We start from the raw sequence: 14,838 nt of genomic DNA, 5'->3' as shown, positions 1-14,838 counted from the left end.
GGAGGTTAACCCCTTATTGGATGTATCATTGGCAAATATGTTCTCCCATGGTGTGGGCTCTCTTGTTACTTTATTGATGGTTCCTTTCGCTGTGCAGAAGCTCTTTAATTTGAGGTAGTCCCATTTGTTTATTTTCTCCTTAATTTCCATTGTCCTACAGTGGTCGGCAAACTCATTAGTCAACAGAGCCAAATATCAACAGTACAACGATTGATATTTCTTTTGAGAACCAAATTTTTTAAACTTAAGCTATATAGGTAGGTACATTGTTATTAACTTAATTAGAGTACTCCCAAGGCTTAGGAAGAGCCAACTCAAGGGGCCAAGAAGTCGCATGTGGCTCCCGAGCCGCAGTTTGCCAACCACGGTCTAGTAGGAGATGTATTCATAAACATGTTGCTATGAGAGATGGCTGAGATTTTGCTGCAAATGGTTTCTTCTAAGATTTTTATGGTTTCACATCTTACATTTAAGTCTTTTATCCATTCTGAGTGTATTCTTGTGTATGGTGTAAGTCGGTGGTCTAGTTTCATTTTTTTGCATGTATCTGTCCAATTTTCCCAACACCATTTATTGAAGAGACTGTCTTGACTCCATTGTATGCTCTTTCCTCCTTTGTCAAATATTAAATGAGCATAATGACTTGGGTTGATTTTTGGGTTCTCTGTTCTGTTCCATTGGTTTATATGCCTGTTCTTGTGCCAGTACCAGGCTGTTTTGAGTACAGTGGCTTTGTAATATAGCTTGAAATTTGGTATTGTGATTCCTCCAACTTTGTTTTTCTTTCTCAAGATTGCTGCAGCTCTTTGGGGTCTTTTTTGATTCCATATTACTTTTTGGAGAATTTGTTCTAGCTCTTCAAAATATGCTGTTGGTATTTTAACAGAGATTGCATTGAATCTGTAGATTGCTTTGGTAGTATGGAAGTTTTAATGATGTTGATTCTACCAATCCATGAACATGGTATATTCTTCCATTTGCATATATCTTCCTCTATCTCTTTTTTCAACATCTTGTAGTTTTCCAAATACAGGTCTTTTGCCTCCTTGGTTAAGTTTATTCCTAAGTATCTAAATTTTTTTGTTGCAGTGGTAAATGGGGTTGTTTGTTTGGTTTCCCTTTCTGAGAGTTCATTATCCTATATAATAAAAGACTAATATGTAAATTGTTCCCTCAAAGGGGTTCAACCTGGAGTTCAATCTGGGGGCGGGGCTGGCCAGCCAACCACCTGTGCCTCCTCTCCCCCCGCCCCCCGCTGGCCCCACCCTGATCGGGGTAGGGGCCAGCTGGCCAACCACCCCTGGCCCCTCCCCCTGGCTGGCCCAGCCATGATAGTTCCCATTAGGGCCGTGCCGGCTGGACCCCACCTGGCATGAATTCGTGCATCAGGCCTCTACTTGATGTTTAAAAATGCCATAGATTTCTGGGTGTTAACTTTATATCCTGCTATGTTGCCAAATTCATTTGTTAAATCTAGTAGTTTTCTGATGGTCTTTAGGATTTTCTATGGACAGTATGTCATCTGTGAATAGTGTCAGTTTTACTTCCTCCTTTCCAATTTGGATGCCTTTTATTTCTTCTTTTTTGTCTGATCACAATGGCTAGCACTTCTAGTCCTATGTCAAACAGGAGTGGTGAAAGTGGGCATCCCTCTCTTGTTCCTGTTCTTATGGGAATATTAAGTTTTAATATAAAATATTAAATAATTAAAATATTAAAATTTAATATTAATATTAAAATTCTCATATATTATTAGGGAAAAGATAAAAAAAACTAGTGGAAAATGGGAAAAGGCAGTTCATAGAAAGAGAAATACAACTGATTAACAAACCTATGAGATAATGCTTAATGTAATTTACAATTAAAGAAATCTAATTTTTGGAGCACAATACTGTATAAGTAAGTAAATTTAAGAGAGAAAAGTTGGCAGCATGGATAAAATTAACATTCACTTTGACTCAGTGATCTCACTGCTAGGAATTTGTCCTAAGGAAATAATGCCATAATTGTCAACATTTATCCATATAAAGGTTTTCACTGTAGTATTTTTTTGTAATAGACAAAGATTAGGAAGTGGCAAAATATTGATCAGTAATAGATTGATTAAATTTCTGGAAAATCCACACTATAGACTAGTATTTTTTTCTGATAAAACAATGTACATAATATATTAGGTGAAAAATAGTGTACAGAATGGTATGCGTAGTATGATCCCAAATAATATCTGTGCACATATAATTTATCTACATATGCATTTTTGTTGGCATATATAAAACAACAACAACACTTGGAAATAGTCAATTGAAAAGTTAGTAGTGGTTGTCACAGGATTTATCCTAGAATTGAGGTAAATGAACTATCATGGTGGTTATCAGAAGGGTGGAAAATTTGAGATATTTTTATTTTATCTCCCTTCTTTTCCTGGTTAACACCTACTTTCCTTCATCTCAGCTCAAAATTTTACTTCCTTTCCCCCTCAAGGAAGCCTTCCCTAATTCCAAGACTCTACCACTTCTTTTACTGTGTTAACAGTGTTCCTTTCTTTCGCAGTATTTTTCGGTTTGTATGTATATATGATTATTTCATGAAGGTCTTGTTTCCACTATGAGAGCAGAGTTCAGTGTCTGCTTTTTTTCACCAACATATTCACAATAAGCATAGCACTTATGGCACCTCTCTGCCATCCCCTCCCTCTCCTAATATTATGATGTGGACATTTGAATTTTGCTCAGTATTATGTAAAGGCTATAAAAGTGCAGCTTTTAGACATCACCCATCAATCACAGATGGACAAGTCAGAATCAAATAGCAAATGTCACATTCACTGGTGAAATATTAAGGGTGTTCCCATTTACTTCAAGAATAAGATCAGGAGACCCTTAATTGCCACTATTATTCAACATAGTTCTAGAGGTTCTGGTCAATGTGCTACATCCAGGAAATAATAGAGTAAAATATATAAGTACTGGAAAAATTAAAAATCATCATTTGGCCCTAGTTGGTTTGGCTCACTGGATAGAGCATTGGCCTGGGGACTGAAGGGTCCCAGGTTCGATTCCAGTCAAGGGCATGTACCTTGCAGGCACATCCCCAGTAGGGGGTGTGCAGGAGGCAGCTGATAGATGCTTCTCTCTCATTGATGTTTCTAACTCTCTATCCCTCTCCCTTCCTCTCTGTAAAAAATCAATAAAATATATAAAAAAAAGAAAAAAATCATCATTTGCAGATGATTCTCTATGCATACCTAGGTAAACCAAAGCCATCAACTGAAAAATCATTAGAAAAATTAAGAAAGGTCACTAAAAATAAACATATCAATTTTTCCAGAGACAAGCAATAACCTGGTAGAAAATATACTCATAAAAGAAATGTCATCCCCCAAAACAACAAAACAATAACATACCTAGGAATAAGCTTAACAAGTAATAAGTATGACTTCCCTGAATAAACATAAAATTTATTGAAGATAGTAATGTCAACATGGATAGAAAGACTCAATTTTTAAAGATGTCAGTTCTCAAGTTAAAGTGCATATTCATTACACTTTAGTCACTAGATGTCAACCATTTTGTTCTGCAGTGTTCTTCAACTTGGAACTTGACACACTTCCACATTCTACTTTATACATTTCTGCATTGTTCACACATTTAAAAAATATGGAGTGTGGGGAGATGAGAGGGAGAGAGAGGGAGAGAGAGAGAGAGAGAGAGAGGGATTTGAGAGATTTCTATTGAGGGAATTCATCTTTTTTCCCCTAGTAAAGAAGTTCTGAATTATTTTTTAAATCACAGATGCCTGTGAGAATCTGATGAGACCTACAAACCTTCTCCCCACTAAAATGAACACATGTACTTGCATAATTTTGATAGAATTTTCACAGAGTTGGCCAGTTGAGAATGCCTACTCTAGGTATGTTGAGGAGGAGAGTCCATTCAGTCCAGGCATACATTTAGTTGAGGGGGCACCAAGTTGGGAGCGGACTGCAGGACATGATCCTACCTCAAGGCTAGGTTCTTTCTGAGGACCCTGCAGTGAGGAGGCTCTATGTCAGAGGCCCAGCAGGCTGAACCTCTCAGGCCAGGTGGCATGAGAAGACTTAAGTGTTGTGAATGAGGCCAGAGCAGGCAGACGTGAGTGCTTCCCCAGCAATCACTTCTCCAGGCTTTATGGAAACCCACAGATGCAGGGAGGTGTGACCAACAATCCCTCCTATGCATCCCTGAGTTACCTCTGTGGGAATGTAAGGGAGCTAGGAGGGAAGAAGGCAAATACATTCACTCAGGTCAGGTTGGTCATTTGAGTAAAGGTGGCATTTGCCACCTTGGTCACCTGTCCATGTATACCTTTAGATTGAGCAACAAAGTCATTTGCCTGACTGCGGGGGATGAGAAGCTATGGAATATGGGAGGGGATCAGAGGACAACACCTTTATCCCTCACCTCTTGACAAGGCAGGTAGGAAGGGACCAGTTCTGCATCCCTTACACTCTCACCTGCATCCACCTTAGTAGACTTGAATCTAATCCAGGGGCAGGTGTTCAGAACAGCCATCAAATTATAAGTGGTTCACATAGCAGTTAACCAAGACTCTGGGACATTATATGCATGTCTTTTTTAAAAACAAACAAGACAGGATTGTGCTGCTTTTGTGTTATCAATTTGCAAGTTGATCCAAAAATAGAAAAAGTAATAAATCATTTGCATCAAATGGGCAAGATCAGAGGACTAGTCCTCTCCTTGTGGACTAATTAATAAATCGTGTGAAAATTCCCGTTATAGATTTTAAAATACGTTTTGAAAGTTCCTATTTGGCTATAACCGATAGAAACAGTTACCTTGTGTTATAAATAAATATAATGAAATTAATGAGACCTTTTGGTCTTCCACTTAAATTATTCTCCACTCAAATGAAAATAGCATCATTTTATTTTTTCAATATAAAAGTAATGCAGTATTGATTTATAAAAAAAAATGAACAGAAAAGTTTAAGGAAGTAAAACACTCCCATTACCTATATCCTTTTCTGAGATTTTTCTTCCATTTTGTATAGGGGTGCAGGAGAAATGCTGGATCCTCATGGCTGAGGGTGGGTGGTGAAGGGAGGGAGAGATGGTTGGACTGGGATAAGGGGAAAAAATTATCCCTCTAAGAGGAAGAAAAGATCCATGATCTTGGGAACAGATGCAGTCTCTCTCTGTAAATTAAAGAAAGGCAAATTGCAACCACAAGGAGAAGCTATTCCTGGTTTCTAGGATTGGCAGAGGAAAATGAGTGGCAGGACCTGATATGGTCAGGGAAGGAAAGGGGTGGGCCAGCTCCAGCCGCACTGCCTGCCGGTGGGAGTGGTAATTGGGGTCTTGAGCTCACGGATGACGTGGCCCTCACGTGAGCAGAAGCCTACGAGTTTAGACGTTTTAGACGTCCTTCTAATCTTCGTCTTCATTTGGTCGCTTGCCATCTGCCTATTCCCCATCAGGCGGGCGGGCCTGTGGCTAGGGAAGGAGGAGGAGGTAACTAACCAGATCCCTGCAGGTCTAAGGGGATGGTCGCTGCCTGGGGGATCCCTGCGGTGTGGGTTGGGGAGGGTGGATTCCACCGGAAAGGGACCAGCGTGCTTTCTAAACCCCCGCCCTTCCAAGAAACAAAATGGTCGATGTTGCGGGCTGTATTACAAGGGAGACCCTAGCGCAGGAGGGGAGAAACCTTTAACATCCAGGGCCTTGAATCGGGGAGGACAGTGTATTAGAATTCCGGACCATCTACCAATCCAGGATCTTGGGGCTGTGGGGCTGTCTGACTATTTGTCTTTTCGCGTGTCTTTCAGTAGGGCGCTGTATCACTCGGAGCAAAGGAACAAAGAATCTGCCCGGAACTCCTGCATGTCAGTGTAAAGAGGGGATTGCCCTGGTGTCCACGAGAAGAGCGGGGATGGCTGAGATCCGCCCTTATCTTGGGCTCATTAATGACTCTCCAGCTATCTCCCTGCTATTATATATGTAGAAAAAAAGAATGTGACAGCCTTTCGTAAAAATTGGTGTCTTTAGGGGGGAGGGGTGGGAATGCATCAGGGAGGGGAATGGTCTTTCCGCCGGTTTTCCATACTTCCTCCCCCGCCTTCTTTCCAGTTGTTTCAAAGGGGTGTGGTTTTTGCTGGGAAAATGGCCATCCGATGGGAGTAGAGCGGGGGGTGGGGGTGGGGGGCTGGGGCGGGGCATGGGTGGACGTCATGCAGGAAGAGGGCTGATGTCTGAGAGGTCCTGAGAAGTGGGGGTAGGATGAGAAAACAGAAGTTAAAATCTATTTGACTACCAGGACCTTGAATTTGTAAAAGCTGGTATTGGGACTTTCTGAAGTGCTGTTCTGTCTGCTAGCCATCCATCTCTGCCAAGTCGCCAGTCTGCGTCTGTGGATCTTGTGCCTGAAGACCAATCCGACCCAGAAGCAGGAAGAAGAGGAACATTGTCCAGAAACAAGTAGGTCAGAGTGAGGATGCTGGCACTGTTTGAGGGCTCTTGGGATGGAGAATGGTGGAGACTGCAAACTCCAGTGGGCCTCCTCTGCATCCCCCTCCTTTCTGCCTCTTTATACCATTTCAGAGTTTACAAAAGAAAGTTCTCTGCTGGTATAAAACTGAGAAAGAAGTGGCTGGAAGGGGGAGGGTGTCACAAGAATTCTGGGGTGGGGGTAGGGAAAACCTGTTTCCAAATTACTTTTTGGAGTACAAAAAGTAATTGGTATTGGTCTGCCCATCACGCACTCAGTCCCAGAGCTGTTAGTCCTTAGGTTTGGTGGAGGCAGAAACTGAGTTGAGGGATGAAGGAAATTCCTCTGGAACAGTGAAATTGGCATAATGGGTTGAGTAGGAGTGTCTTGGTACTTTTGAGATGGTGGGGGTAGTGGAGGCAAGGGTGAAATTCCAGACTTTTGTTCATTTTACCCTTGTCTGGCTTCTAGACATTCTCAATCCACCCCCATTGATTTTGTTAGGGAAGGGAATGTGTGTTATCACCTTTGGAGGAAGTGATTTTCAGGGGTGGGGGTGGGGTGGAGGATTGGAGGAGATCAGAGATCAGAGGAGGGAGTGGGTGAGCTAATGAATTTCAAAGCACTGTGAGTAGAGGAGCATAACTAGGTGGGAAATACTGCTCTACTCCTACTAGGGCCAGGGATTCCAGAGAGGTACCTATGACCTAGGTAAGCTCTCAGCAATCCCCTCCCCACCCCTTATGTATGCAGGTTTGCAGAATACAGTGCACTTCCAGGCAAGAAGGAAAAGGAAGAAACTGTCTGAACCTGTGTGGGTGTATGTGGAAGTGCCTCTACCCCCAGGACAGAGGAGGTAGGGAACTGATTAGATACCTTAAATGGAATGAACTGGGGTGAGGTAAATTGACCATGAGGTTGGAGAATCTGGAGGTGGGGAAATTTTTCAAAATTAACTTCCCTGTGTAAGAAAGGGATCAGTGATCTAGCCCTGAGACCCTGTCATGTCCCCATTCCTTTGTCTGCCCCTAGTGTAGTCTGTCTGCATGCAAAGGCATAAAAGGAGGAGACTGAAGCCTCAAGTCTTTCCTTCTTTCCTAGGTGCTGCTGTATCTGCAGTTGCTGAAGAGCCTGCCAGCTATAGCTAAAGATTCCATCCAGGCTTCAGATAATTCTGAGCCACAGCAAGCCTGCTCTGCCTGGGTTAAAAATTCGGCTCAGGCATTTGGCTTAGACATTTGCTCTAGTATGGGTCGAACTCGGGAGGTTGGTTGTGTGGCTGCTGGCGTGGTGATAGGGGCTGGTGCCTGCTACTGCGTATACAGACTGACCTGGGGAAGAGATGACAGCGAGAAAATCTGGAACAACAGTGATGATGACGAAGATGAGGAATCTAGTGATATTACAGAAATTGGGGTGGAGGCTGAGAAAGCTAATACTATGGTGGGGAGCAGAGTTAGATTTCAGGGTGACTCAAAAGCCAAAGCTGAAGTGGGCATGGAACTCAAGAGTGGTCCAGATATAAAAGTGGGAGTCCACTCAGGAACCCAGAGAGGAGGTGGCCTAGAGGCCAAGGCCAAGGCCCTTTTCAGCACGCTGAAGGAACAGGCAAGTGCAAAGACAGGCAAAGGGGCCAGGTTGGGTACCATCTCTGGGACTAGGACTTTTGCATCGAGTTTACCCTGCCCAGGAGGCAGGGGTGGAGGCTGCCACCCCACCAGGAGTGGGGCTAGGGCTAGGAACAGGGCATGTGGAAAGTCCAAGGGAAAGGTCCGAGCTAAGAGCACCAGGACTCCAGCTACAACATGGCCTGTTCACAGGGGCAAGTTCAACTTTCCCTATAAAATTGATGATATTTTAGGCACTACAGACCTTCAAAAGGTCCTTAACATCCTAGAAAGAACAAATGATCCTTTTATTCAAGAAGTAGCCTTGGTCACTCTCGGTAACAATGCAGCATATTCATTTAACCAAAATGCCATTCGTGAATTGGGTGGTCTCCCAATTATTGCAAAACTGATAAAAACGAAAGATCCCATTATTAGAGAAAAGGCTTACAATGCTCTTAATAACTTGAGTGTGAATGCTGAAAATCAGGGCAAGATTAAGACATATATCAGTCAAGTGTGTGATGACACCATGATTTGTTGCTTGGACTCAGCTGTGCAGATGGCTGGACTAAGACTGCTAACCAACATGACTGTGACTAATCATTACCAACATTTGCTTTCCTATTCTTTTCCAGACTTTTTTGCTTTGTTATTCCTGGGAAATTACTTCACCAAGAATCAGATTATGAAACTACTTATAAACTTTACTGAAAATCCAGCCATGACAAGAGAGCTGGTCAGTTGTAAAGTACCATCAGAATTGATTTCCCTCTTTAATAAAGAATGGGACAGAGAGATTCTTCTTAATGTCCTAACCCTATTTGAGAATATAAATGATAACATAAACAATGAAGGGCTTGCATTGTCCAGGAAAGAGTTTAGCAGAAGTTCACTTTTTTTCTTATTTAAAGAATCTGGGGTGTGTGTTAAAAAAATCAAAGCATTAGCAAATCACAGTGATCTGGTGGTGAAAGTAAAAGTTCTCAAAGTATTGACCAAACTCTAATCGGAGGTCTTTCTGAAATATTAATTGAGATATGTTTTTTAAGTTTGCACTTGGGAACAATACATTTTGCAAATTCTTTGTTTTTCACTGTGCTTATATGGCATAGAGATACTTTCAGCCGCTATTTTGGAACAATGAATATCACAAATCAACAGTAATGCTGGCTGTGATGGTTGGTTTTAGGCTGGACCATTTTAAGGATGCCAAGTGAATACTAAAGCTTGTACAGACAAAGCACTTAGTTGATTCCATCTTGCTACCTAGATTGAGATATTTTTACTCTTTATCTAAAGTGACAGCAAACTAATCAGAAATAACCTACACTTTTGTATTGGTTTATATTTGTTAATCTTAGACTTGTGTTTTAGCAATAAAGTTATGTGTTTTAACCAGCAAAAAAAAATTTATCATGTTCTTAAGTTTATTGTGTATTTGAGAAGGCAAGATGTATGGAAACAAAAAGTTATTAAAACCAGGAGCCATTCATCATGGCCAGCTGCTTCCTATTAGTGCTTAGAGGTGGCAGAAAGTTTTGCAAGTAACGGAGCACAGGGAAAGTTTTAAGAGGAGAGGAAGCTTAAGTAAGCTGGGCTTGAAGGATAGGATAAAAACAGGACAGAGGGCATTGGAGGAGGAAGGAATGGTGGGAAGAAAGGCATGGAGGTGGGAATGCTGCTCCAGAGAGAAGGCTGGCCTGCCTGAGTACAAAGTGTGGAAGAGGGAGTGGTGAGAAATATAGTTGAGCAGTTGGAGTGAATCGCATTCGTGGAGGGTCCCTGGTTGCTACACTGAGGTGTTTGAATATTACTCCATCCAACCCTGGATGACATGAAAGCCTTTCATGACCCTGGGAATGACAGGATGAAAGGAAATAATGTGGCTGTTTTGGTGCAGGATGGGTCTGAGTTGGGGAGGGGACAGGAGGAGCCACTGAAGATTGGAACACCAGTTAGGAAGTTACCACCATAGTCCAAGTACAAGATGATGAAAGTCTGAAATGTCACTGCTGGTCATGGGAATGATGAGAGGAAGCAAGTGAGAGACCCTTTGAACGAAGAAGTGCTGGGACCTATTCTGGGGACTACAGGGAGGGACAATTTTATTTTAGAGTCTTGAGGCATTTGATAGGAAAATGAACTCTTTCTTGATCAATTCTGTTTTTTATATACGTGAATACATTAGTTACTATTTTTCCCCTCTTCTTTTGGAAGGGAGGGAGATAGAGGGAGAGAGAGGAACATCGATGTGAGAGAGACACATCAATCGGGTGCCTCCCTGACTGAGGCCAGGGATGGAACCTGCAACCCAGGTACATGCCCTTGACAGGGAATCCGGAGACACTTTGGCAGGAGGGCTGACACTCTAACCACTGAGCAAGGATTAGTTACTACTTTGAAATAAGAAAGTGTAATAGCAGAAATAATAATTTTTATTGCTTTTATCAGATTTCTTTTATAAGGTTGGTTGAGGCAGGAACCATTGAGAGAGCTGTTGGCATTCATATTGAAGACTATCCACCTCTCTCCCAACCTAAAGAGTGGTAAGAGTGTGAGGGGAGGGGCACTCTCAAAGTGTGCTGGTGGGAGCATACACTGGTACAAGGTGCACTTGGACACATGTTTCAGAAGCCCTCAAGATTTGCATGCTCTTTGATCCAGTAATTCCACTGGTAGACATTTATCCTTAGAGTTACATCTTTGCTCTCAAAGGGAAAAGATGCAGAAAAATACATTTGGAGAATCTCACCCACTTTACCTGGTGGACCAAGCACACTAGCAGCCCTACAAAAATGAAGAAATGTTCCAGAATCTCCCCCATGATGGTACTGCAGCAGATGCTGTTGTAGACCTGGTCTATGCCCTCTGCAGGCCTCCTAAGGCGTGGATGCTCAGAGGCCTGTCTGTCATCTGGAGTCACCAGGTGTGTTCCACTGTGCGGAGACCTTTAGATTAGAGTAACTTCTTTACACGATCCTCTGAATCACAGGCTTGGAATAAAGTATTATTTCCAATATCATTATAAAAAAATTTATCCTTGGGAAATAACCAAATTGCTTGTATGAAAGTGTGAAGTGTGAAAAATTGTGAATGAGCCAAGTGTCTCCAAAGAGGCACTTGATTAAATAAATTTGGATATGTGTACACATTGAAACATTGTGCAGCTCTTGAAAACATTGATGAACATTTACTCTCATTTACTTTGAAAAAGTTCAGTGTATGATCTTTTTTTCTTTTAATCCTCATCCGAGAAATGAGGTTATTTTTTCCACTGATTTTTAGAGAGAGTGGAAGGGAAAGGGGAGGAGAGGGAGGGAAGGAGGGAGGGAGGGAGGGAGGGAGGGAGGGAGGGAGGGAGGGGAGAGCGAAGGAGGGAGAGAAAGAGAAACATCCATGTGACAGAGACATATTGAATCATTGCCTCCCACTCGGGGAATGGACCTGCAACCCAGGTATGTGCCCTAGACTGGAATCAACCAGAGACCTTCTGGTGCCCAGGCCAATGCTCTAACCACTGAGAATGCTGGCCAGGGCTTAGTCTATAATCTTAAGTGGAAAATCCATTTAATGACTGTATACATAGTATATTTTTAAAGGAAATATAAAACATTTACATGCATTAAAATTTCTGAAAGGCTATATAGTAAAGAGTGGCTATAAGTAATAGGATAATGCATGAATTTAATATTCTAATCTTTTTCGTCATCTCTATTTTCTCAAATATAGAACATCCCCCAAAATGTATACATACTTTAACAGCTGATAACTCACTCCATTTTGAAAATGAACTGTATGTTAATAAATATTAACTTTATAATCATTTAAAGTATGTATACATTTTCAGACACTCTGTATGTTGATTTTTTGGTGTGATTGTTGGGAAAGAAAAATGTTCACTGCAGCCTAGGTTATAAATGAAATGAAAGAGATGCTAGATATAATGGGAGGATGAGTAGGGTTTATATAGATTTGTTTGGAGCACATACTGAGTGGAAAATTTTTTAGACCAAAAAGGGAAATGTGTTAAAATGATAGTTGTCAAGATGTGGATAATGAGTCCTTATATCATATGATTAAATGAGGCAATGTTTATAAAATGCTAAAATAGTGCTGGAACATAGTTAATAAATAAAAGTGAACAACCTTTTTTTAAAAAACAAACAAACAAACAAAACAAAACATTTTTATTGATTTCAGAAAGGAAGGGAGAGGGAGAGAGTGATAGAAACATCAATGAAGAGAGAGGATCACTGATCAGCTGCCTCCTGCACCCACCCCACTGGGGATCAAGCCTACAACCTGGGCATGTGCCCTGACCAGAATTGAACTGTGACTTCCTGGTTCATAGGTTGACACTCAATCACTGAGTCACTGCAGCCGGGCAAAGTGAACAACCTTAATTAGCTAAAAGAGAGGGTAGGTAATTTTTGGTTTTCCTTTTTCTAAGGTGTCATTTTGCCATATACTAGTGGCATTTCCCCCAGATTTATTGAGATATAATTGACATATTGCTGTAAGTTTAATGTATACAACCTATTAATTCGATACATTTCTATATTGCAAAATTATTACCACCATAGCATTAGCTACCACCTCTATCCTGTCACATAATTACAATTTTTGGGGTGTGTGAGAACATTTAATATCTACTCTCTTAGCAACTTTCAAGTATATAATATAGTAGTATGGGCTATAATCACCATGCTGTACATTATATCCCCAGCACTTGTTAATCCTATAACTGTAAGTTTATAGCCTTTAACCGATATCTCCCCAACATGCCCCCACATCTGATCTCTTTTTCTCTGAGTTTGGCTTTTTTAGATTCAACATATAAGTGTTATCATACAGTATTTATCTTTCTCTGTCTTATTTTACTTAGCATTATGCCCTCAAGTTTCATCCAAGTTGTCCCAAACAGCAGGGTTTCCTTTTTCTTATGGCCGAATAACATTCAATTGTGTACATACACCGCATCTTATTTATCCATTCATCCATTGATGAACACTTAGGTTGTTTCCATGTCTTCTATTGTGAGTAATGCTGGAATGAAACATGGGGATGCAGATATCTCTTTGAGATCCTCATTTCCTTTCCTTTAGACATATACACAGAAGTGGAATTGCTGGATCTTTTGGTAGCTCTATTAAAATATATATTTTTAATCCTCACCAAAGGGTATTTTTTTCATTGATTTCTAAAGAGTGTAGAGGGAAGGGAGCGGGGTGGGGGAAGAGGAGAGATAGATACATAGAGAGGTCAATTCGAGAGAGACACATTGATTGGCTGCCTCTCTCATGCATCCCTACCAGGGGTAGGGAACGTGCAACCAAGGTACCTGTCCTTGATAGGGAATCAGACCTCTGACCCTTAGGTCCATGGGCCAATGCTTTAATCACTGAGTTAAACCAGCCAGGGCTATTTTAAATTTTTTTTGAAGAAGCTATATATTGTTTTCCATAATAGCTATGGCAATTTACATAGCTGCACAAGAACAGATTGCACAAGAATTCCCTTTCCCCATATCCAAGCCAATACTTATTTCTTGCCTTATTTTTTAAAAATATATTTTTATTTATTTCAGAAAGGAAGAGAGAGGGAGAGAGTGATAGAAACATTGATGATGAGAGAGAATCATTGATTGGTTGCCTTCTGCATACCCCACACTGGGGATCAAGCCTGCAACTTGGGCATATGCCCTGACAGGGAATTGAATGGTGACCTGCTGGTTCAGAGGTTGACACTCAACCACTGAGCCACACCAGCCGGGCTCTTGCCTTCTTGATGATATCCATCAAAAAAGGTGTGAGGTGATATTTCATTGTGGTTTTTATTTGCATTTTCCTGGTGATTAGTAATGTTGAGCACCTTTATGTGTACCCGTTGGCATCATGGAATTTAATAAACTATTGAAATAAATCCTCTGGATATATGCACCCCTGTGTTCATAGCAGCACAATTTACCATAGCTAAGATTTGGAAACAGCTTAAGTGCCCATCAGCAGATGAATGGATTAGAAAACTGTGGTACATCTACACAATGGAATACTATGCTGCTGTGAAAAAGAAGGAATTCTTACCATTTGCAATAGCATGGATGGAACTGGAGAGCATTATGCTAAGGGAAATAAGCCAGTCAATGAAAGAAAAATACCACATGATCTCACTCATTTATGGATAATAAAGACCACTATAAACTGATGAATAAAAATAGATACAGAGGCAGGGCAGCATCGAACAGACTGTCAAAATACAGCAGGAAGGCCGGGGAGGGTTGAGCGGGCGGGGGGGGGGGGCGAATAAAAGATCAACCGAAGGACTTGTATGCATGAATATAAGCATAACCAATGGACACAAGACACTGGGGGGTAGGGGAGGTTGGGGGAAGGTCAAGGGGGGCGGGGGAAAAGGAGACATATGTAATACTATTTGTAATACTTTAAGCAATAAAACAAAATTAAAAAAGAAATAAATCCTCTGAGCAATGGGGTCTTTGTTTACCTCTAAGAACTGAAAATGCTTCTTCAATGCAATCTCATCAATTTTTACAACATTCCTGATACCTGGGTGATGTTATTGTTGTTTAGACATGAAGCTATCAGAAATAACCAGTGGTAACTGCCGGGAGCCGGTCCATCCTTGCTGTTTCAAGGGACCTGGCATATATGGCATACTGTTCTTAATATGTTTGCTCACCTTCTTGGCACTATGTGTTTTAACCAAGGTCACCTCTCTGAGAAAGG

The 14,838-nt window shown here is 41.3% G+C and overlaps 1 protein-coding gene across 5 annotated transcripts; it reads left to right on the top strand.

The window, feature by feature from the left end:
- The first annotated feature begins 5,382 nt into the window (after positions 1-5,382).
- ARMCX1 (armadillo repeat containing X-linked 1) lies at positions 5,383-9,406 on the top strand. 5 transcript variants are annotated; one of them, XR_009450564.1, is made up of 4 exons: positions 5,383-5,509; positions 5,824-5,880; positions 6,371-6,472; positions 7,236-7,332. XR_009450564.1 is itself a non-coding variant. In XM_059678994.1 (4 exons), the coding sequence occupies exon 4, from the start codon at positions 7,731-7,733 to the stop codon at positions 9,096-9,098; it is 1,368 nt and encodes a 455-aa protein (XP_059534977.1). In that variant the 5' UTR covers positions 5,383-5,509; positions 5,824-5,880; positions 6,371-6,472; positions 7,584-7,730; the 3' UTR covers positions 9,099-9,406. The 5 variants fall into 5 exon arrangements, 3 of the variants coding, with proteins under 3 accessions (XP_059534977.1, XP_059534979.1, XP_059534978.1); XR_009450565.1 differs by having other exon boundaries at positions 6,371-6,476; XM_059678994.1 differs by lacking the exon at positions 7,236-7,332 and adding an exon at positions 7,584-9,406.
- Positions 9,407-14,838: the final 5,432 nt, after the last annotated feature.

Source organism: Myotis daubentonii, chromosome X (genome assembly GCF_963259705.1).
Source record: "Myotis daubentonii chromosome X, mMyoDau2.1, whole genome shotgun sequence".
Classification (NCBI taxonomy): domain Eukaryota; kingdom Metazoa; phylum Chordata; class Mammalia; order Chiroptera; family Vespertilionidae; genus Myotis; species Myotis daubentonii.
The sequence above is the reverse complement of the archived record's forward strand: the minus strand, read 5'-3'. Positions and strand labels throughout refer to the sequence as shown.